Here is a 22,344-nt window from a genome sequence, read left to right as displayed (position 1 = left end):
TTCAGTAACAGTCAGATCATAAATCATGAACAAGAACAACTTAAAAATAAACCAGACTTCATCAGTTGTATTCCAGGGAATGAACCAACACAATGCAGGCCTGGCCAGGAGCACCTTCCTTTGAAAGTCAGGGAAGAGCTTGACTCTGCCCTCAAAGGCAGGACAGCTCTTGCCAAGGCTCATCTCCAGCACAGACGGGCTAACAGAGTTAACATCACTAAACCCAGGAATATTTTTGGTATAGTGTCCCCTCCCCGACCCCCTGAACAGAAGCCCAACACTGGGGACTGCATCAAAGTCCCAAATATTAAAGCAATTACAGTTAATAGAAATCCATCACTTTCTACACCCCAGGCTGCCTCAGAAAGCACTGGAACAAACAGGAACAAAACATTACAAAGTTACCGAGACAAAAAGATGAAATCTGATCTCTTTAGACTTTGAGGTACATTATCAGCAGTTGTGTTATCAGTCTCCAGAGTTCAAACAGATCCACCCTGTGTGACTGGACAGCACACCGAGGTTCTTGGAAGACAATCCCGTTCTCCCTACCTCCCTGCTCCGAGGGGTCCCCAGTGCCAGGGCTCCCCAAGCTGGGCTGAACTGAGCAAACTCGGGGGGGGGGAGGGAAACGAGTGGAGTGTATATAAATAATTCACAAACTGGTTTGTGCAAATTTTTTTTATTTCCACATTTATATCACAACGTGTCCACTTAAAGGACCAAATAGCAAAGTTGCTCCCTTCTGCATCCCAGGAACACAGAAGTCTAGTTACTGTACATTCACTAAGGCTCTTTGTTTTTGCAAATTGCGTTTATGATGGATATCCATAAGGCAAACAATATCTAAAGGAATGGTAACAAGTATATTTCCAGCATACAAACAGGCTTCCTTTTTCCCTCTCACAGTACAGTTACAAACTTGTAGCACCCTCATTACATTTAGATTCTAGAAAAGGTGATTTTTCTTTTTTTTTTTTTTTCTTTTTGTCTTTTTGTTTTTTTTGTCTTTTTGTTTTTTACCTATAAGTTTGCAGGAAGGGAAAAGGAGGAAAAATATTTGGCTGGTGGTGGTGGGATCAAAAAATATCGTTAAACATCTAGTTTTTGCAGCATTTCTCAGAGACTGGATTTAAACTGAAACCAGACTAAAATATGTGGATGCCTATGGAATGTTGAGCTGAAGCTGGTGGCCCAGCCTGCAGTGCAACACCTGCTGTTTAAAACCCAATCTCCGTACCACATGACTCTTAAATAACGCAATCATGTTCAGAGATGTGATAGAAATAAAACTACAGTTTTTGCACGTTGTCTCTCGAATATCTCACTGCCAAATAAAAACCCAAATCAAGTCAAATAAATAGATGCATATTTTGTTAAGGTAACTTCCACAATTTTTCTCTGTACCTGCCTGTAATAAGATTCCGGCATTCAGAAAGTGCTGGAAATCCTCTTCACTTCTTGGGGACTAACACTTTTTATAGCTGGCTTGCTCTAGAGTTTTGAACTCAACTGATCAACCTTCGTATGCCTTCCTTTGCAATTGTTAGTAAACTGGTAGCAGCATTTCACAAAAGGAGAATTTAAAGGAACGAGCTGGAAAGGCCCAGCTCCCTCCCCCCCTCTGCTCGTGGGGCCTGTTTGTCCAGGACAGGAGGCTCTCTCCAGCTGGAAGTGGCATCGTGTCTGCCAGTTCTGCTAACTGCAGGTGTAAAAAGCGTGGTTAGCAGAACTGCTCTCAGTCTAGGCAGACGTAAGGCAGGATGTTCAATCTCCCATCATCCCCGTGTGGATCTAAGGATATGCACTGTGTCCAATCATACCAGTTACCCTGTGTGTCATAACAACCGTTCACGCCTGGCCAGTTGTGGTCACGTATTCTGTCGAGGTCATCGCCCGTGACCTCTCTGGTGACCCCAGGCAAGTCTGTAGGTTTGCTGTTAGGAGCTAGAACGTGAGTCTTTCTAGCCTCTTTTCTAGTGCTTTCCTCCTGCTTTAAATACTCAGACATGAAGTAGTGAGCTCCTGGAGTCTGTACTCCTGATGAAGACAGCAAGCTACTCTGTCTGTTTAAATATGACTGAATGATTTCATTTCTGGACAACTCTTTCCAGTTCGTTTGTTCAAAGGGGCTTTGCAGGTTGGGTTTTTGCTCCTGCTTTTCCGTTTCTGTCCTGTGCTGTTCAGTAAGTGCAGGGATTTCTACCTGCAAAGGATCTTTCGGTGTTAAAGGTTTTATCTGTCCTGTCATGGGATCAAAAGTGAGTTTTCTCTCTTTTAACCTCACAGGTTTCACACCCCCTTCTATCACGTGCCCATCCAAGTTGACTGTATAGTCTCTGGGTCGGTACCTTTTCTTCTTTTTGCTATCAGACCCTGAAGCAGCATCGTCACTGTCCATTCTGGAAGTGTCCTGTGGGAAGCCCGTGTGTGATTCCCCGGGGTGGGCTTTGCAGCCGGGAGCCGTGTGCTGCTGAAGTGTCCCTGCTGTGTGCCTGTGCTGGCCCTCGGGGGCTCCCTGCTGCTCCTGCCAGTGCTGCGCCGCCTCGGGGGCCGCCTGAGGAGGGAACTCCAGTCTCTTGGCTGGCATGGGAGGTGTGGATGGTTGCATCAGGGATGGCGGCGGCGATGGCACCGGTGCGGCGTCCGCCAGCTGAGACCTTTGAGATGGACTGGGCATCGAATCCTTTGGTGAGTACGTGGTGTGCTGCCGAGCAAAAGTATCATGCCTAACGTTCCTGGGGCTAAAGGAGGAGCAGCGTGGGCTCTTGGGCTGGTGGGGGCCCGTGGCTTCTTCTGATTTATCATGCTGCTGAAGCACTGTAGTCTTTAGTAACGAGGAAGTGCTTGAAGGTTTTACAAGTCCTGGAGAACTGGTGTGAGGTTTTACAGCATTTACTGGGATCTTATTGTGTTTATCGTTTTCACTGAGATCTGTCCTGCTGCTTTCAGGCCCTGCGTGTAGGTTTATGTCTACAGGACTAGGAAAATTTTCAGGACTACCTCCAATTCCATTGGTTGGAGGGGGTGAAGAGTTTTGTAATACTTCATGACTAGCTTTGGAGACCTTTGGGGGAGGAGGGCCCTGATGCCCGTCCCTGTGATCACCTTTCCTTTTCCTATTTCCCAGTTTCTCTGTTTTTGGAGAATTTAGTTTCTGGATATCGTTCCTGCTTTTCAGTTCGCTGATGGGCTTGGCGCCGGGCACAGCAGGAAGTTGTGAGTCTGGTTTGCAGTTGTGAGCGCCTCCATTTGCTGATCCTGGCGGGTTGGGCAGCCCCCTTGGCACTGGCTCATTCTGGGTTACGGGTTCTATCAACTTCTGCCAATTCCTCAGCAATTTCTTGGCACGTTTGGCAAGTTCCTCATTGGATGTCTTCTTCCTCACCTCATTGATAAGCCTCCCGAGTCTGGTTTCCTACAAAGACAGACAGGGTGGTTTACAAACACGTATCATTCCAAGCAAAATTCTTAAGGAATGTTTCTGCTTTGTAATGCTCACCCCTGAGAAACACCTGGTTGAAAACACTAAAGATTTAAGTGTTGAATTAATCTTTTTGGAAAGGATTAGTCCAGTGCTCTGCCACGCAACATGAAACCGAGTGTAGGTTTCAAGTCACGCTGTCTTTGTTCCCTGGTAAAAGCAGGAGAGGTGGGAAAAACATCAGAAAGGAGATCTTTAATGAGAAAAGACCATAAGAATAAGGGTGCAGGTTCAGATTTGAAGGGAAATGCAGCACCCAAAGGTGTGTGTTTATCACAAGGCAGTATAAGGTCTGCAGAGAGAGAAAGAGAAAAGAATTCCAGGATCTTTGCCTGTTACAGTAACTCGTTAATAATAAAATGTTCCATTTGACAAACCTGACTACCAGGTGTGAGTTGTGTCCTACCTTTTTCCTCCACCTCTCTCCTCTCCCTTCACTTCCCAGCCTCGTGGAAACGTATGAAAAAGCCATTTAAACAACATTCCCAGGGCGTCCCAAGGTGGTTTCATGAGCGGAAGGAAGTTTTGATTGTTCCCAAAGCACATTGGAAAACAAAGAACTGTTCCACAAGTCAGATTTCTTAAGAAAAGTACTTCAAAGGAGAACACAGACCAGACTGGGAGAGAAATATGCAACCTGTTGTCAAAGATATGTTGAAATACAGGTGGAGTTGTAATTAAGCAACAGTTAAGAGCAAGAACACCACTAATTTCAATGTAAAGAGTGAAAAATAAATACATAATTCAGCCATAAAACTTCTTTGGACTGTTTCTATAAGTGACCAGTGAGAGTTCAGCTCTCCCTACACCTGACCTCACCACAAATATCAGGCCTTGAAACCTGCTTAACTGCATTTAAGATTAATTTTACAGATCCAGAGCAACTCTATTCCTATTTCAGATTTTAGGTGCTTGGTCACCAAACGTCTGCAAAGGTGACCAGAACTGCAGGGTGATATTGCTGAGTGCAAGAGAATTAATCAGTGGCAAGTGATGATTAATGTAGTGCCCTGCACAAACAGGAACTGTGCTGCCCAGAATACTGATCTGGGCCCAGAAAGGATCCCTGTGTTCAGCGAGATGTCGGAAACAGCACGAGAGGAACAAAATAATATCTTAATTGTGAATCCTTTGCAATCCATCTATTGTTTCCAGAAAAGCTCCGATGGAAATTAGAAAGGCAGGAAAAAGTCCTTTTATACACATTAAAAAATCATGTTCAGAGGGTGACATACCTCAAGTGCCTCTTTGGTAATGGGATATTTCTCCAGGCTGGAGATCACTTCCAGCACTGCCACCATGTTATGGATCTGCAACAAGGAAGACAAAGTCACTTCATGTTTCATGTACTGGTCTTAGTTAACAAACGTAATTTAAGACCTTCCACTTTATAATTGCTGGAAGCATTAATCACAAACTGCTATCAGACTGTCTGGCTTTAGGGAGCTGATTGTTCAAGGAATAGGGACAAGGACACTTTTACTGACCTAGTTGGAAACTGCAGGAGCTGTAACAAACACACTCTTATGTAAAACCCAAGGAAACAGTGGCAATAAAACTGCTGTGACTGAGTAACAAAGTTCTGAGACCCCCCTGCAAAGCTTCAATTAACTGTGCGCACCTAACGGGAAGCAAGTGCCAAGTGGAGCAGGAGCAGGAATGGGAAAGGTGGAGTTCAATCCTTCAGATTCACCCAAGCACTGCTCTGCAGCTCCATTCAGAATCACTTCCTGCACTGCACACAGCAGTCCCAGCCTGCAGGTCCCTCCTCAGGCCGGGGCTGTGCCCAGCAGGTGTCCCCAGGCCATCAGCCCCGGCCTCAGCCACTCCACCACCCCTTGCTGGACATGGGGAGGAGGAACTGCACAACCCCACATCTCCTGAAAAAGTGAGGACCAGGTTCTCTGATCACAGCTGTGCATCCTGCACATCCTCAGCACACGTGTGATTTTAACAGTTTCCATCAGAAACCACACACTGCACATTTTAGGGGCTTGGTTTAGGGGTAAACATGGCAGTGCTGGGTTGGACTCATTAATCTTGGACTGCTTTTCCAACCCAAACCAGTTTATGATCCTATAGAGAGATCCTTGTTTCCATTACCTGATGTTAAGAGCGCTGAAACATGGAATTTCTAATTCACCTTTGGAGATAGATTTAAAAGATAAGCAAAGGAAAACTTGAATCACACTCTCATTTATTGCTTAATTGCATTTGTGACTCAACTGGATGTGAAGTGCATGTGAAAAAATCTCTCAGCAAGAACCTCTGCAGGGATCCCACATCATCCTGAAACCTCATCAGGAGCATCATCATCATCACCATCATCATCACCAGGCAGCTCTGCCCTCCCAGCCACACACTCCCCTGCACGACCCCTCCTTTTCAAAACACTGACTGGTGTGAAAATTGGCTTTTCCAAGTCAGTTCTGCCCCTCCACTAAATCCCACAGGAACCAGGAGCTGAAGTCTCCTCCCTTCAGAAAACCTTGGGCTCAAACCAAGTTTTGTCCATCCCTGCAGGACTGTTTAGTGCTATTTAGGAGTTTAATGTTATTTAGGAGACACCTGGGTAACACTGTCAGTGATGAAACACTTGTCCTGATTTTTTCCTGATTCACTTTTATCAAACTTATGTTTGAAGTTCATGCAGGCTTTGAATGATTCTTACTCCTATAGGTTGTAAAACCAACTCCAGGTCAAAGATGAATTAATTTGTCCTGGTTCTTTCTTCACTCTGCAGATATTTAAAGCCCTACCATGAGGTCAGGCCTGGTAAAACTCTGCTTAACCTTTAGAGCAGCAAGAGCACCTATTCTGACATATTTTAGTTCTTCTTATTTCACTTCAGTGCACTGACTTTCTTCCATGCTCCGACCCTTGCCCTGCCCTCAGAGCCCAGGAAGGACAGTTTAGCACCACAGTTTAAGCAATACACAACATCAGGGTTGGGTTTTTTCAGTTTTTAGAACCAGAGCCCTTAGAATAGTTAAAGCTCAATTCTGGGAGTTTCCAGACAAATATTTTTAAACTTGCAAAACACAACACTCCTTCCCAACACATATTTTAGACTATGAATTACCAGGGTGAAAAACGCTCTGTTGCACACACCATTAACTGGTACAATTATTTTTGCAGTTACTGGTAATCCCCAAATATTCATTATCTACATGAAGAACTGATGGCAAAAAAAAAAGGGTCATTGGCCTATCAGAAGGTGAAGAGGGGGAAAGTGATATGTCCATGTGCACAGACACCTACAGAAAGGTGAAACTGGTCAGGGAATTTCCAGTCACAGCTTTGCCTTTGTTCAATACCCCCAAGCACACACCAGTGGATGCCCCAAATGCTAAACCACCCCACCAGCACTGACAGGCTGTGACTTCTCTCCCTGCTCTGGGGGACACGTGGTGCCAATTAAGGACAGTGAAAGTGGCCTTGCACCCTCAGCTCCTGCTGGAACACAAACCACCCATTTTGGATTCCTCACACATTTGTAACCAATTGAGAACGTGCTGTCACAGAGCAACTGCTGAGCAGAGCACGAATATCTCACACTCCAGACAACTGCCAGCAGCTCCTCTCATTTTCCCTTTTTTTTTTGAATTGTAGGGAAGTTTAATTCTTTGAAAATAAATACATAAAATGTTCAAGCACATTCAACAACTTCTCCTCCCTTCCCCTTGTGTAGCTTTCTCAGAATGTTCCATCCAAAGTGGCATAAAGAGAAGCTTACAGTAAAAATCATATTTGCCTATTTTAAAATAACACAGACTATGAAATTTCTTGTAGTGCAGTCAAACACAGTGATGGAAACAAGTGGACCTCCCAAAACACCTCAGGTATCACCTGTTCATGGGAAGACACTGTGGAGGTAAAAGCAGCACACCAGTACCTTCACCTTAAACCAGCTGCTACAATAAAATTCTTACATTGTCACATAACCAACCCAGCAATAATGTCACCAAACCTGCCAGGAGATCACCCTGCTTTGAGCAGCACCAGAAATGATCATTTGTTATCACAAAGGGCTACTGAAGATGCTCATTGGGAACAGAACAGACAGGTAAAGTGCCACGGAGCAGAGCAGGACAGGGAATTCAGCCCCACTCCCTGTGGACACTGAGCTGTAACTGCCCAGGTCAGCGACTCAGGAATTTGCATTTTAGTATCCATGTGCCTTTGTCTGCTCACATTGCAACCCCTTAGTAACCCCCAAAACAACTTCCAGGACCCCCATTTAGGAGCTTACGGCAAAGAGCTCAAAATAATTGATAAGTAATTGATAAGGAGTTCCGAATCCTCCCATGCTGCTCCCCTGTTGAGAGCGCTGACTGGCACACAGACTAATTCACTCAAAAGTTTACTGGAGAACATCTGCTTTGAGTCATCCACGATAATCCTTTCCAGCCAACCCTAATGACAGCCACAGCAAACAAATCTTATTTATTCCATGCAAGGCTCCTTAAGTCATCCAGCCATTCAGCCATACTCTGGAGCTTACTACTGCTGAGATCTTTTCCAAGTTAAGCACTGAATGCTTTTACTCCAGCCTCAGACAAAAGCAGGGGTTTCTGAACTCTCAGGAAACAATCAAGAAGCCTAATTTTCTTTTCTTAACTGCCATCTTAATCTTATTTTAGCATTTATGAACCAGGACTAAGTCAGTGACTAATTTCAGGGTGTTACACAGCAGTTCAAAGGGGTTTTGGGGAAGGTTGAGGTGCAGCTGTTCACTCCCACCTCCACTTCCACCAGGAAATCTGAAAGCAGCAGCAAGCTCAGCATCCATACAAGCTCTACCACCACTTCCAGGTACTGGGATGTTTTCTGTGGGACCAGCACACTCCATGGGATGCTTTGATTCTCCTCCTTCCCTTACACACCAGCCCAGACCCCAAAACCAAAGTGAGCACCCCCAGAACACCTTCCTGTCCTCCTGGGGACTGCCTGGACACACAGTACAACCTGCACTCTCTCACTGCAGCCTGAAAAACAAATGTTACAAAACTTTCTATTGCAGACACTCAGATAAAGCAATGATTTTCTTTTTTTTTTAATATTTCACAGGGATCTTTCCAAAGATCTTTGCATGCCTGACTAGACCGTGATAAATAACAAACCAGACCTGAGTTACCTGGAGTAGGAGGAGCAGCTCTTTCTGTGTAACATGAAAAACTCAATGCACAATTCCAAAAAACCCTTGCTCATGCAGATTCCTGCTTTTCAGGTAGAAAGGCTCTTTTCAACCACAAAGGTCAGGTAACAGTGCTAAAAGGCATAATTTGATACAGTAACATCATCCTTCAGGGTCACATTAGTGCCTTCACAAGTTTCTAAAGGATACTTAAACTTGGCCTGGAGTTGCCCACTGCTGACAATCCTCTAAAAGCAAAGTGTAACACCATCATCCTCGTGAAATCACAGTTTACAACAATCACAGCCTGACTCCACCACGGGCATGGTGAACAGAGCACACAGGTATCACAACACACTGCCTTGGAGAGAATGTATTTGCCATCATACTTAACTACTTCATCACAACATCCATAAACACTGAAAGTTTCGATGGTTTCCAAGAAAGTAGTTCTGCAACACTGTCCCACCTGTAGCACCAAAGCAGTGTGACAGAAGCTAGCAGAGAAGTGCAGACACTGTGGGAGACTGAGCAGGTCCTTTTTCTTCCTACAAACACAAATCCAGGTGTCTATTGCCAAGCTGGAGGTTTCTGGTGGCAGTAAGGTCCAGACAGAAATTCACAGGAGCATCTGTACATTTTTTGTCTTCCCCCTGCTCCAGGGATGTGTATCTCCTCAGGGAGTGCAGGAAAACACTCAAGAAAATCCCAGTTCAAGATGAATATTGCTGGAGAGGGCAGGGAGGCAGAGATGATTCCCAGGAGGTGCAGTGCCTGCTCCAGGAGCAGTGGCATGGCTGGTGTTCCTCCTCTTGGAGCTCTCAGTGTCACCTGCAGCCCAACAGCAGCTCCTGCCCCAGACAGGGGTCCCCCCTCAGTGCCACACCTTGCCCCAACACTGCTTTTGTACAAAAGCTACTTGGCTGCACAATAATCTAAAATATGGAATAAGAAGTGAGGAGAGACAAGTTGCTATTCACAGGAGGCTTTATTTAAATGTGACAACAGCAATACAGCGGTGCAGAGTTTATTTAGCACTTTGTGTAGGAACTATGAGACACCAGACACTGACAATACACACCATCAACAGAAAATTGCCATGTCATTTGTTCAAAGCTACAGACCAAACACACCAAGTTAGAATTCAGGTTACAACCTGCTGGTATTTAGTTCAGTTCCCTTGCAGCTGATCTATTAACAGTTCCCCCTAGCCCCAATGTGACACGATGTTGTCTAAAGATAGGGAACACGAGATACTATTCACAGACACAACATACCAAAAAGATGACCATGCACTACTTTGCTCACATTATTGAAAATGTCTCAAAGTCAGTTTGCCAAGCAAAGGTCCAATAGTAACCAGTACACAAAAAATATTCTTAAAGGTGGAGGCCAGATTTCTAATAGTAAATCAGATTGTTAAACATGAAGGAATCAATTATTTGGGTTGAAAGTCATTCACTGGGAGAATCTTCTATGACAGAGAAATTCATGCTTTGAAAACTGATCAGAAATTTGTGCTGCAAAACAAGGGGTAGAAGAAATGCTCCTTGAGTACCAAGAACAGTCCAAAGAGTGACCAGGCACAGGAAGGATTATCCACACCTCCGGACTTAAAGCTCCCAGGTCTACTTTAAAGAGTCAAACCAATCTGCATATATTTTATTTGTACTTGGGCTTCATTTAATGGCAAAGTAACATCATCCATGCTTTACAAAGCCAGGATCATCAAATGAGAGTAAGGTCAGATTCCAATACAATTCCGCAGTGCAAAGGAACCCGGTGGGCCTGAAATATTTCCCCTGCTCCCTCCTGGCAGTGCCCACGCACATCCCTGAGCTGGGCAGACACCACAGCAGCCAAGAGAATGAGAGGAGCTTGCCAGCACAAAGCACAGTTTGCCCTGGCACTCACAAAGGGCCTCCAGACACAAATCCACAGCAGCTGGGAGTGCCATGAACGCTCCAGCTCTTCTCTGCGTGCCCCATTCCCAGGGAGGCACCCAAGGCCCCTGGCACAGCAGGAACAGACTCCAGGCTGGGCCAAGGCAGGGGAAACCACCCAACAAAAGGAGCAGCCACTGGAGGAGGATGGTACAAGAGGTAGTAAAACACAGACTGTGAAGACAAGACACACCCCCAGTTCCCTGTGCTACAGGAAAAGTCTTTAAGGCAAACAGAAAACAGCAACAGTGAAACACTTTTCTCCATTCACGTTTATTAGCCTGTAACTGAAAGACATTTTTGTTACTACAGAGAGAAATACCTGTCTGTCGACTTCAACAGTTACTAAACATTTTGTACAACACCACAGAATCATGCCTGTAGTGACAGCCCTGAGCTGCAGATGTACAAAGAAGATTCACTGCAGTATGACCCCCCCCAACTTCTTTTTCCACACCCCACAACAAACCCACCCCACCAGACTGTGAAGCTGGACAAATAAAAATTCATTAGCCTGATTTTAAAAGAGCCCAGCAGCCAAAGAGGCTACATGAAATACTATTGAATTGGCAAAAATTCCTGCTGAAGGAACAGAGCAAGAACCAGGGAGCACAACCCCAGGCAGCCACTGCCACTCCTGGTGGCATCCACCACAGCACACTGCGAGCAAGATCATTTAGTTCTGTTTTCCAAGCTGTAAGGAATGGCAGAGGAATCAAATTCAGCTGGAATTACATCTTCATCTCAAGCTGCAACAGTGCAAGAAGAACATAGACCAAGAGGAGGTCAGAGGACAGCAGGATAACCATGTTTTGAAAACACAGTTAATAACATAAAGTTGAAGTTTTCATTTCACACAGTATTGAAAAAAAATAGAAAAGGGACATATGAAGTTTGAAATAAGCATTCCTATGCGTTATTAGTCATAATAAAGAAATGTTAATCAACTGTTTTTTATGCTCACTGGCCTAATTTGCAACAAGACAAATACTGATTGCATATAGAAATAACCAGTGAGCTACCAATGCACTCAAATAATCTCTCCATAGTCTCCTGAGCCACTATGGAGGTTTAAGAACAGATTAGACAAGTCCAGAAAGAGCTGTTTCATAAAGGTGATGGACCACATGAAGTCCCTTCCAGCCATGCCCCTACACCTGGGGAACAGACACTGAACTAGACGGAGCACAAACACATCGCACCCATCTCCATCTACTCCAAACTAGACTCAGAGCAGCAACTCAGAATTGTCCTCTCAAAAAGATCCATACAGGTAACTCTAGGAATCACCTTGTATTGTAAAAGACCTACAAATTCAACACTTCCAGCCTCACTGCCACAGCAGTGTGCTCCATGTGATCCCAAAAATCCCAAAAGAAATGCCCAAAGTTCCTCTCCCTGCTCAGGCTCTGTCATTGCTCCCTGTCACCATTTCAGCCACCTCACACTCACAACCCCTCAATCCCTGCACTGGTACTAAGCACATCCAACTAGGATGGAGTTTCCTTGTCTACAGGATAATCATTTCTCCTCCTCTTCCCCCTGTACAGAAACTTCAACCAGACAAATATTGGTAGTTACTATTTATTAAAAGCCATAAACTGAAGTCCAAAATTATTGCTTCAAAATTTAGAGAGGCATAAAATGAGGTTGCCGTGCAAGTAAAGTCACAGGAACAACTGGTCCTACTTCAACAAGACAGAAATGCAGTTGGATGATTATTCAGGCAGAATAACACAGAATATGTAGAAAATCCAGCCTTAAAACGTGCCACTTCTGATTCATCATGATCTTGTGGCTTTCTGCTTAAGGAACTCACCTGAACTCACTGTTGGTACCTCCCTGGCTTAAGGTAAGAGCACAGTGAGGTACCACAGGACCCCAAAAGGCATCACTTGGACAGAACCATTCTGTGACCACCTGCTCCATCTTCATCCACTCCAGAGAACTGGCGAGCATTTAAAATCATGTAATGTGCATTTAAGGACTTGATAATAAGGGGTCCAGAGCTTTGTGAAGTCCCTAAATATTATTTTACCCATCCCTTTAAGTATCTACTCAGAGCTGTTAACAGAGAGCAGTTTATATCTGAGTGCAATTCAGAAAGGCCCTACTAATGTCCCCACAATACAGAATTTTCACTCTTTTTTAAAAAGCAAAACCATTTATCACCATCCCTGTACTTTAAATGCAGCAGGCCAACTTTTCTCAAATTTCTAGGGAAGTTTCTCAGCTGATTCCTTAAATGACAGAGGAGGCTGAGGTGAATACAATGTTGAAGTCTTTGTGGAATGTTTTAATTCATCATACTGAAGTGCAAGATGCTCATGCGACTGCTCATCAAAGTTTAGGCATGGTGTGTTTGTTCACAAAATCTGAGAAAAATAGCATTACAAACTGGGAGAAGTTTGTGGAGAAGTCACTGTATCCTTTCAACAACTGTTACCAATAGTGAATTCTTGTCAGCACACACCATAAACAAGTTTTATGGATATGGAAAAAAAAAAAAACCAGAAATAAATTTACATATCTCCTAAAATTACTCCTCTCCAAATTCTAGATTAAACACTGCTGCCAGTCAGCCATTTCCAAATACCTCTATTCTCTGAAGGCTGTGTCACCTCAGGACAATGTCACCTGTCAGGAAAGCAAAGCCCCCCAGTAATCCCTGGAGCATGTTTGGCCATTCCAGCCACTGGCACAATCTAGTTCCTTGGAAACAAAATGCCTTCTCTACCTTTGGCTGGGGAAAAAAGTCTTCCCTGGAGGAAGGTGAGCATGGAGCCTTCTCAGCTCAGGGTTTGTAAAAGCAGCTCCACTCGAGCCAACTGCCCCATGTGGTCATGGCAGGACCAAGGAACACAGTGCTCATCTGCATTTTTTTAATATTTAAACACAGAACATGGAATTGTGGATTCCCAGACTGGTTTGGACTGGAAAGGACTTTAAAACCCACCTCATTCCACCCCCCTGCCACGGGCAGGAACACCTTCCACTATCCCAGGCTGGTCCAACCTGGCCTTGAACACTTCCAGGGATGGGGCAGAACATTCATGAAGCTCCAACCTGGCTTGCTTATTTCTAACCTAGTGGCAAAAAAACTTCTTAATTTCCAGTTCTGAAAGCCCCAGTGAAACTTAAAACAGTGAAACTTAACTTAAACTTAAGCCTTCTGGCAGCCTGTCTGCCAGAGAATACCAAGTCAAAACCTCAAAGCTCCTATTTTGACAAACTCTTCCTCACAAGACAAGGGACACTGAGTTTTCCAGGATGCAGCCAGGCTCCTGAGCACTATGCTCAGCCCATGAGCTGCAGGCACCCACCTTCACAAAGAAATCTGAAACATGACCTCTTACATCTTCTCCTCCACCTCACTGTGCTCAACTCTGTTCAAGAATCAACTGTGGATTAAATACAATCAACTCAAAGGATTAAATACAATATTGGAATATTATTTTTTCCTGGAACCTTCAGGATGGCAAGTTATATAGAGACATTCCCTGTCCTTTCCTGCTGCAGTTAATTTACAGAGCACGAGAAATGTTATGTACTGACCTGCTCAGAAAGTGATGGCTTGAGTTACAGACATTTGTAGATGTGCTGGAAGTTTGTTCACCAAAGACAATTTATGACTGTGCATCACCACCCTGAGAAAACACCGTGCTCCTCTACCTTCCACAACTCTACACTCCTTTAAAAAAAAAAAAAAATCAAACCCTCCAGACCTGTACTATAACTGTGATACTCTGCAAGCTGATCCTGCATGGAAACTATGTGAGAAAGCAGCTCTACAGAAGCACTGGCTGTCACTCTGAGACAAGACTTCCACCTCTGCACAGTCGTCTCCACAGCTCAAAGTTGGAAAACACGCCCAGCTGAGTGTGTCCCTGAATCCCTCGGATGCAGGATCCCTCCTCCCCAGCTGCTGGGTTAGTTAACTCTGTTCACTAAAACAGAGCTAATTATGTTTTACTTCCAGTGACTCCTCAGCAGAAATTGCTACCACTGACTGTTTGGACATGCTGAAAATTGTACACTTTGATATTAACAATCACACTCAGGCACGCACTGCTGCCCTGTGAAAGCTGTGCCCCTGAAAACACCAATTCGCTGCCGAGTTTTAGCAGATTGCACCTCAAATTAAAGCAATTTGCTGGCACTTAAATATTATTTCAAACACCAAAAGCATGAATTACCCACAGAAAGAGTAATTTAGCTGTTAGAACACTGAATAAACAAACCTACATTTACATTACACTGAATGTGAGGCACTTACTTACCTTTACCTTAAATTATTTCTTTAAAGACCAATTGTAAAAGTGGGGCCACATCCTTCCACATTATACAGACTGAAGGAGTGTATTTGGTGTTATCACCAAGCACATAACCAGTGAGAAGAGATAGCAGCAAAATGTTATCAACCAAAACAGACATGTTTTTATGTAAAAAAAAAACTACACTGACATTAATTTTAACTCCAAACTTAATGTATTGGAGTAACTATGCCTTAAAAGCAGTGAATCTTGACTAACATCAAATTTCTGCAGCAGGCAGAATCAATTCCTCCTTCCCCTCTCCTGAAACCTTTGTGGTTCCTGAAAAAAAAAGAAACACTAATTGCCACCTGCAGCAGCTTCTTGAAGAAACTGGGAAAGGATCTCACAGGGAGAGAAAGCTTCAGGTGCAGTGGAGCTACTTTGATCAGGAGCCAAAGGTGCCAGAATGACAGTGCTGTTGTGTCATGTGGCCACAGCAAAACCCCAAAGAGAGGCAACCACACACACCTCATCACCCCTAAACTGGGCTCATCCTCAACTTACCGGACAAAACCCCCCAAAAAGACAAATTGGAATTCCCAGCCCAGCCCCAGACTTCTGAAACACAGCCTAAGCTGAACATCTTCCTGTTTCCTAAGGCACAGGTTGGGTCCCTCTCCACGTGGGAGCTTTGGAGTGTTTCCCTCCAGCCCCTGCTGGTGTCAGGCTCCAGTGCCTTGGCAGCAGGAGCTGATCCAGCTGGATCCCATGCCCATCTCTGCCAGGATGTCCTGCTCAGCTCCCTGCTCTCTTGGCTTCAAGGTGTGCCAAGGTGCACTCAAATGGCCTCACACAGGGTCCAGAACATCCCCAACTGGAGCAACTCGGGAAGGACCAGCCACAGGTCCTCTGCTGCCTGGGAAGTTTGTTCCAGCCCATCTCTCCTGGAAGGACCCTCACCTTGCACACCAGCTGTCTGCTCCAAGCTGTGGCTCCTGGGGACTGCCAGAGGTTATTCCCCATATTTATAGTACCTACAAAAAGTTGGTTCTTCCATTGAGGAGCTGTTTCATGGCTACACCAATAAAAATGTGTTAATGAGCTCTTTCCCTGCAGCCTCTGAGCATTCAGAGCATTTGTTTCCCACCGAGGGCCCACATACAGCACGTGCAGACGGGTGCTTGCTGCAAAGTTTTATCATTTGGATTTAAAAAGCTCTTTAATGATCCCCTATGATGACTCAGTCTGACAAAGTGAGGGGGCTCAAGCTGCTCTAGGATAGCCTGAGCTGCCACCACCCCACTGTCACCTCTCCTTGCCACACAATTCCCTAACTCTGTGCCAGGACTGCCACCTCTCTGAGCCCAGGAGGAGCTGGGGCATGGAAAGGGGGTCCTGAGGAGCCCCTGTTCAGGCAGGGTTTGGCCAGGGGAGTTCCTTGGTTGGGTCAGCATAAGGGAGGGAACAAGAACAGCTGGAGGTGGGGACATGATCCCAGCAGCTCTCCCAGCTCCACTGGCAGCTTCAGCTGGTGTAAGCACAGGGGTTCAAGCCAAATCAATGCCATTTTTTATCATTTGGAGCATTGTCCACACAGCCTTTAGTGGAAGGTGGTGGTTTACTCTTGAGTTGCAGAACTCACTCATGACTTAAAACTCAGGAGCATCCTCCTGGCTGGCTGTGAAGATGTTTCCAAGCAGTTATTCCTGGACACATTCAGAGCCCCTGTACTGCTGCATGCCCACAAACACAGGGTAATTCCAGACATCTGTGAACCACACACAAGTGACGGCAACAAAAAAAGGCTCTGCAAGTGAAACTTGACCATAAGGCAGCCACTGTCACCTCAAAAAACCCAGACAGGTGTGGTTAACTTTTCCAGGTGACAACACCTCCCTCCTGCCAGGTCCCAAGGCAGCAGGGAAGCACCCAGGAAGCGGCAACATTCCACTCCTCATGGAATCACAGACTGGGCTGGGTTGGAAGGGACCTTAAAGCCCATCCCATTCCATTCCCCTCCCACGGGCAGGGACACCTTCCACTATCCCAGGTTGCCCCAAGCCCTGTCCAGCCTGGCCTTGGGCACTGCCAGGGATCCAGGGACAGCCACAGCTGCTCTGGGCACCCTGTGCCAGGGCCTGCCCACCCTCACAGCACCCTGCTCTTTTCTGCTTCCAAACTCACTTAAACACTTTAAGACCTAATTCTGCTGCCAAAACTATTTGCGATGCACCCAAAATTTTATCAAATAATTGAGTTACAGCAAAAACTACCTGGGAAGAGATCCATACATTGCCTTTTTTTCTTCTTTAAATCCTGATCAATTCCTCGGTTCAGTTCACCACACGATCCTGCACACATAAAATGGGTGTGTGTAGCAGGAATAAGAAGTGGGTGTTATTTAAATTGTCACTGCTGCCGAAACAAACACTCAAATTAGAGCTTCTGAGCAAATGACTACTGCCATCATCACTGCAACCTCGGGAGTTTCAAGGAATTAACAGCTGAAAAGCAGTCTGGCATTCCCCTTGCTTTGACCCCTCAATATAAATTCTCTGATATTTCTGTTCACTCAGATTTTGTCTTAGCAGCCTCAAAGATCAGAATGGTCTCACTGCTGCCAAGGGCACTGTACAAATTGAAAGTTTTTAAACCTCCAGCCTTCCAACCCCTCTCAAGAAGTGAGAGCCTGCACTGCCACTAAGCCAAATCAGCTGTTTCAGAAAGTGGACAAGCAATATTCAAATCAACTGTACCATCACCCCCACACAGTGAATTCAAGTGAATCCAAGTGTTTGTAATAAAGAACACTAAGAAACACAGACCTCATTTAAAGTTATTATAAAAAAACATGAACGCAATGAGACTCTCTCCATCAGGCCCAAATCTTTTATCTGAAACTAAAGCTTGACATAATAACAACACTTTAGACCTTGCACATTAAGAAATGCTCCCCAACCCTCCGCATTTTGTCACACACCTGGAACAACCTGCTGCCTTCACGTACAAAATGTGAGACTGCTCCAAACAAGATGAGCTGCAAGTGAGGAAAGGGACAAAGAGGGCAAGAGGTACAACAGGTTCTCTGCACCTCCCTCAAAACTGCTAAGCTCATTAGGGCTTGCAGAAAAGGATAAAGCTCAAGCAAGAGCCATTCCTAGTCTACTTTCGCCCACACGTAACACTTCCTCCATCCAAAGAAATCACTGAGACCCTCAGGAAGTGAAGCACCAGCTTTCCCTGCTTTCTATATTTATATTATTGCAGCAGTGCCCTGCACCTTCTTAAGACACTACTGGAAAGCACCTGTACCACTGGTGAGGGGGGTTTTGCCTCCAGCACCTTGGTAAAACAACCAACAGAGAAAACAGCCACGGGAGCATCTTTAACCATGCAACTTGTGCCAGCTGGGAGATCAGCCCATGCCAATGCACCACCCAGCATATTCCAACACACAGAACAATTAATTATTAATAATTCAGGCCATGGACCACTCCTGAAGGTCTGTGCAGCAAGCCCAGCTGAGGTACTGCATGAACCACAGCCTGAGCTAGAGCCAAGTCCAACCTCACAGGGAGCACACAATGCAGGCTGTTACTCAAACCAAAGCTGGGTTTGTGTCACAGAGGGGTACTAATGGCAAATAATGAAGTTATTATCTAATATTTAAAAACAGGAACAGATTGCTACATATTCAGCATGAGGAACCAGTTAATTGCAAGCACAATTCTAGCAGCTGGCTGGAAACGACAGACTTGTCCACAGAGCAAAAACCAACATTTCTCATTACTCCTGACATCAGGGAATAAACTCCCCCAGGAGCACAGAGCACGAGTGACCAAGGCAAAGGTGTTCTGCTGGGTGGAAGGGGTGGCTTCTCAGCCTTGTTCCCACCAGAATCAAAGAACATCTCCCTTGTTAGACCCAACGGAACAGAACTCCTGCTCTCCTCCACCTCCTGCTATGTTCTCACAGAAGCCTTGGAAGGAAAGTGATGCTGCTACTCAGTGCTTAGGTCATGGAGAAGAAGTGGTTTGCCCATATGTTTCCTCGAGGAGAAAAGGCTGAATAAATGAAGACACAATACCAGACATCCCGGGTGGCTTCTAGGATGATGTAAGTTCTTTTAAAAATAGCTTATTTCTTATAGGTCTCCTTTGAAATAGTTCAGAATTTACACAGGTAACCTCTAAGTGTGAGAAACTAAGTTATAAATATATTCTGCAGCAATTACTAGAGGAGGTTCAAGTGCTAAACATGTGTAAATTCAATATTGCTCCCGAGTCAGCAGGGCTTTATGGAGCAGCTGGAGATGAACAATCAGCACAGGAGATGATTTCCTGAGGCCAGCAGGTTCTGCAAGCTTGGGGAAACGATTATTTTGACCAGTTCAACCCAACAGAGGTAGAGAAACTTATGTCATTTTTTTTTTTCCATTTAAGGCATGACCTGTGAGTCGACCAAGATCCAACTAACCACTCAGGAATAAATATCCACAATGGCAGATTGTGTTAGGGGATGTGTTAGGGAATTTAAGTGAAGTTTAAATTTACAGACCCTACAGTAAAGCACCATGAAGAACCAACCATCTCCTCCCTCCTCAGCCCCATAGAACTGGACTGGTTTTGCCCACCTGACACTATTGGTGCAGCTTTCAGCCTCTCCAGAAACACACGCACCAACTACACTGAAAAGCTTGAATTAAATCTAGGCCTCAAAGCTTGACCTTCTTGGTAAATGAGGAAGTCAGTGAAAACAATGTATGCTGTAGGTTTGAACACAAGTAATTCTGTCAGGAGAAGATTCTAAGAGCCAGCAGAAAGTAGCTGGAGCTTTCCATGAGTCCCTGCAGGCACAGAAGCTCATTGCTGCACTGACTCTCCCAGCAGGAAAACAGCAGAGCAGCTTCTTGTACTTTCACCATGGTGTCCACGTGTGATTAAACTCAAAATCTGCTTTTAAGTGTGTTCAAAATGTAAGTTTTTCTTCCCTCTATGCCAATGACGTTCCAGGTAGCGAACAACCAACACCACCACATATTCCATGTGCTTTGGAGCCAAGAGTCTGAGCTCTCAGCCTGCACAATGAACCTCAGCTATACCACCTCTGCTCTCCTCCAAGAAAAGGTTAAACTGGAAGACAGACCCTGCCTACAGGCACTCTGGAACAATGGGCTGATTTTTCTGCCACCAATTATTGCCCTGGATAAATATCAAGTATGTAGAATTATAATTTAACATACATCACTCCTAAACTTAAGGGGCTACTAACCTGCTGGGAGCTCTGGCCTCCCCTTGCAGGGAGCTGCCTGGTTATTTGGAGTCTTCTCACAACAGCATCCTGAAATATCAGCGTGTGGAGAAAGGGAAGAGTATCCATCACAAAATTGACTTCCTGGCTGCTTAGCTCTGCACAGCCACAGTGTCTGACAAAGTAACACCAGAATTAGGGTAACCACTGCAGCTGACAGTTCTGAAGTCAAAAGATACCACAGATCTGCTAGAATTTTATTAAAGTAGGTTGGCACTCGGTCTCACGTAGAGTGAAAAATCTGCAGCCACAGAAAGAGAGCTCAGAGCAAACAGGATTCACGAAATGCACTAACTGACATTTCAGCAAGATCCATGTTAAAGTACTGCAAACTCAGACAACGCTGACATTTAACAGCCCACAATTACCACCACGATTTGTTACTGTTACTCCAATGTGTAACACTGCAACTCCCCACAGATGCCCAGCCCAGGGGCTTCTACAGAACCTACAAGGCCAGAGTGATTTTTCTTCAGTCCCCATGACACAGGCTCCGGGAGGGGTTCCAAATGACAATAACTTTATTAGCTACTTTAGGACTTTGATGCAGGTCTATCACAAAAAAGCACTTGTTCAGACAGGAGCAGGTACGACTTTAATAGAACCAAAGCACCGTTTCACACACCCCAGCCCCTAAAATAACACGTACACATTCAGCCTGATGAACCAGAGGCTGCCCCCACAAACTGCAGATGGCCAAGCCAGACCCACCTTGGCATCCTGCGGCAGTGACTGTTGATCTAAGACTCAAAAATTGGACAGATTGAGGGCCCTGCAGTCCTCTCACAGTAATAAACACCTAAGCGGAGAACTGCTTGGATGAGCCAAAAAACCCATAAAAGGAGCAAATGATCCTTTGGATAACCGCCACTTAAGGCCACTTACAGGTAAAATACACGCTGACTTCTGTGCTTACACCACATCCCAGAAGGAGCACATAAGCTCATTACGGCGCTGCAGGAAGGGATAAAAGCGAAGACCGAGGCTGCTCGGTGCTGGAGCAGCTCCAGAGCCCCGCAGCCGCCGCCGGAGCCCTCCTGGCGTCCCCGCAGCCCGGGGTGCCCCCGGCCGCGGCCGGAGCGGCCGCTGGGCCCGAGGAACAGGTGGGCGCCCCGGAAGGTCCCGGCGAGCGGCGGCGGGGCCGGCCCAGAGCCCCCTGCAGGCCGCGCCCGAGCCGCGGCCTGGCGTGGGGAGGCGGCCGGGCCGCCCGCCGCATGGCCGGGCAGCACCGGCCGGGCCCGGGGCGCCGAGCGGCGGCGGGGCGGGGGCGGCCGCGGCCCCGGGCGGGCGGGGAGCGGCCTCCGGAGCCCCCAGCGGGGCGGCCCTGCGCTCCCGGCCCGGGGGGGCGCGGGCGGGAGGCGCCGCCGGCTGCGGGACCCCGGGCGGACGGCGCGCCGGGAGCTCCGCGCTACCGCCGGCAGCGGAGGCTCCGGTGCACCCGGGGCGGCCCCGGAGGAAGCCCCGGAGGCCCCGGGAGGGGGAGAAAGGCGTCGCGGCGGGAGCGCCGGGCGGGGGTCGGCCCGGAGCGGCGGGGGCCCGCGGGGCCCGTACTCACGTTGCTCTGCGGGTCGATGGCCTGCAGCAGCCGGTCCCTGATCTGCTGCGGGGACGGGGCCGGAGCCGCTGTCATTGCCTGGGCGAAGCGGGGCGGCTGCGGCTGCGGCCGGGGCGGGCGGGCGGCGGGGCCGGGCCGGGCCGGGGCGGCGGCGGCGGCGGCTCCTCACTCGCCGGCGGCGGCGGCCTCGGGGAGCCGGAGGAGCATGTTCGCTCCCCGCGGGGCGGGGGCGGCGCGGGGGGCCGGGGGGAGCGGGCGAGCCCAGCGCTCCGCTCCGCTCCGCTCGGGCCGAACGCGGGGCGCGCTGGGGGCAGGGCCGGCGCCGCGCGCGGCTCCCTGGGACGCGCCCGACGCCGTGACGTGCGCGCGCCGCGCCCCGGCCCCCGCCCGCCCGCACCGCCGGGGGCGCGCACCGCGCGTGCGCGGGGGAGGGCGGGCGGCGGCGGGAGCGCGCGTGCGCGGTGGGGGAGCGGGGCGGGGCTGGGGCGCCGTGAGGGGGGAAAAGGGAGGCGCGGGGAGAGGGGCAAACAGGGGCTGGTGGGGGGACATGGGGGCAGCGAACAGGGACTCCTGAGGGGCCAGAGGGGCAGCAAACAGGGACACTTGAGGGGACAGGAAGGACATGGGGGCAGCGAACAGGGACCCCTGAGGGGACAGGA

At 47.2% G+C, this 22,344-nt stretch overlaps 1 protein-coding gene and 1 long non-coding RNA gene across 2 annotated transcripts; one reads left to right on the top strand and one right to left on the bottom strand.

Moving 5' to 3' along the window:
- Window positions 1-435: 435 nt before the first annotated feature.
- MED26 (mediator complex subunit 26) lies at window positions 436-21,804 on the bottom strand. The gene is made up of 3 exons (XM_053999269.1): window positions 21,686-21,804; window positions 4,720-4,794; window positions 436-3,418 (listed from the first exon to the last, which is right to left on the bottom strand). The coding sequence occupies exons 1-3, from the start codon at window positions 21,758-21,760 to the stop codon at window positions 1,739-1,741; spliced, it is 1,830 nt and encodes a 609-aa protein (XP_053855244.1). The 5' UTR covers window positions 21,761-21,804; the 3' UTR covers window positions 436-1,738.
- Window positions 16,981-19,782, top strand: LOC128819241 (uncharacterized). The gene is made up of 2 exons (XR_008440678.1): window positions 16,981-18,936; window positions 19,263-19,782. It is a non-coding gene; the product is annotated as an uncharacterized LOC128819241 (long non-coding RNA).
- Window positions 21,805-22,344: the final 540 nt, after the last annotated feature.

This window comes from Vidua macroura, chromosome 26 (assembly GCF_024509145.1).
Source record: "Vidua macroura isolate BioBank_ID:100142 chromosome 26, ASM2450914v1, whole genome shotgun sequence".
In the NCBI taxonomy this organism is placed as follows: Eukaryota; Metazoa; Chordata; class Aves; order Passeriformes; family Viduidae; genus Vidua; species Vidua macroura.
The sequence above is the reverse complement of the archived record's forward strand: the minus strand, read 5'-3'. Positions and strand labels throughout refer to the sequence as shown.

Excerpts from the sequence above, each read along its gene's own strand:
- MED26 (XM_053999269.1), bottom strand. The coding sequence starts at position 21,760 with ATGACAGCGGCTCCGGCCCCGTCCCCGCAGCAGATCAGGGACCGGCTG. Across the intron at positions 4,795-21,685 it reads CCATCGACCCGCAGAGCAAC|ATCCATAACATGGTGGCAGT; the intron begins GTGAGTACGGGC and ends TCCTTGTTGCAG. Across the intron at positions 3,419-4,719 it reads TTACCAAAGAGGCACTTGAG|GAAACCAGACTCGGGAGGCT; the intron begins GTATGTCACCCT and ends CTGTCTTTGTAG.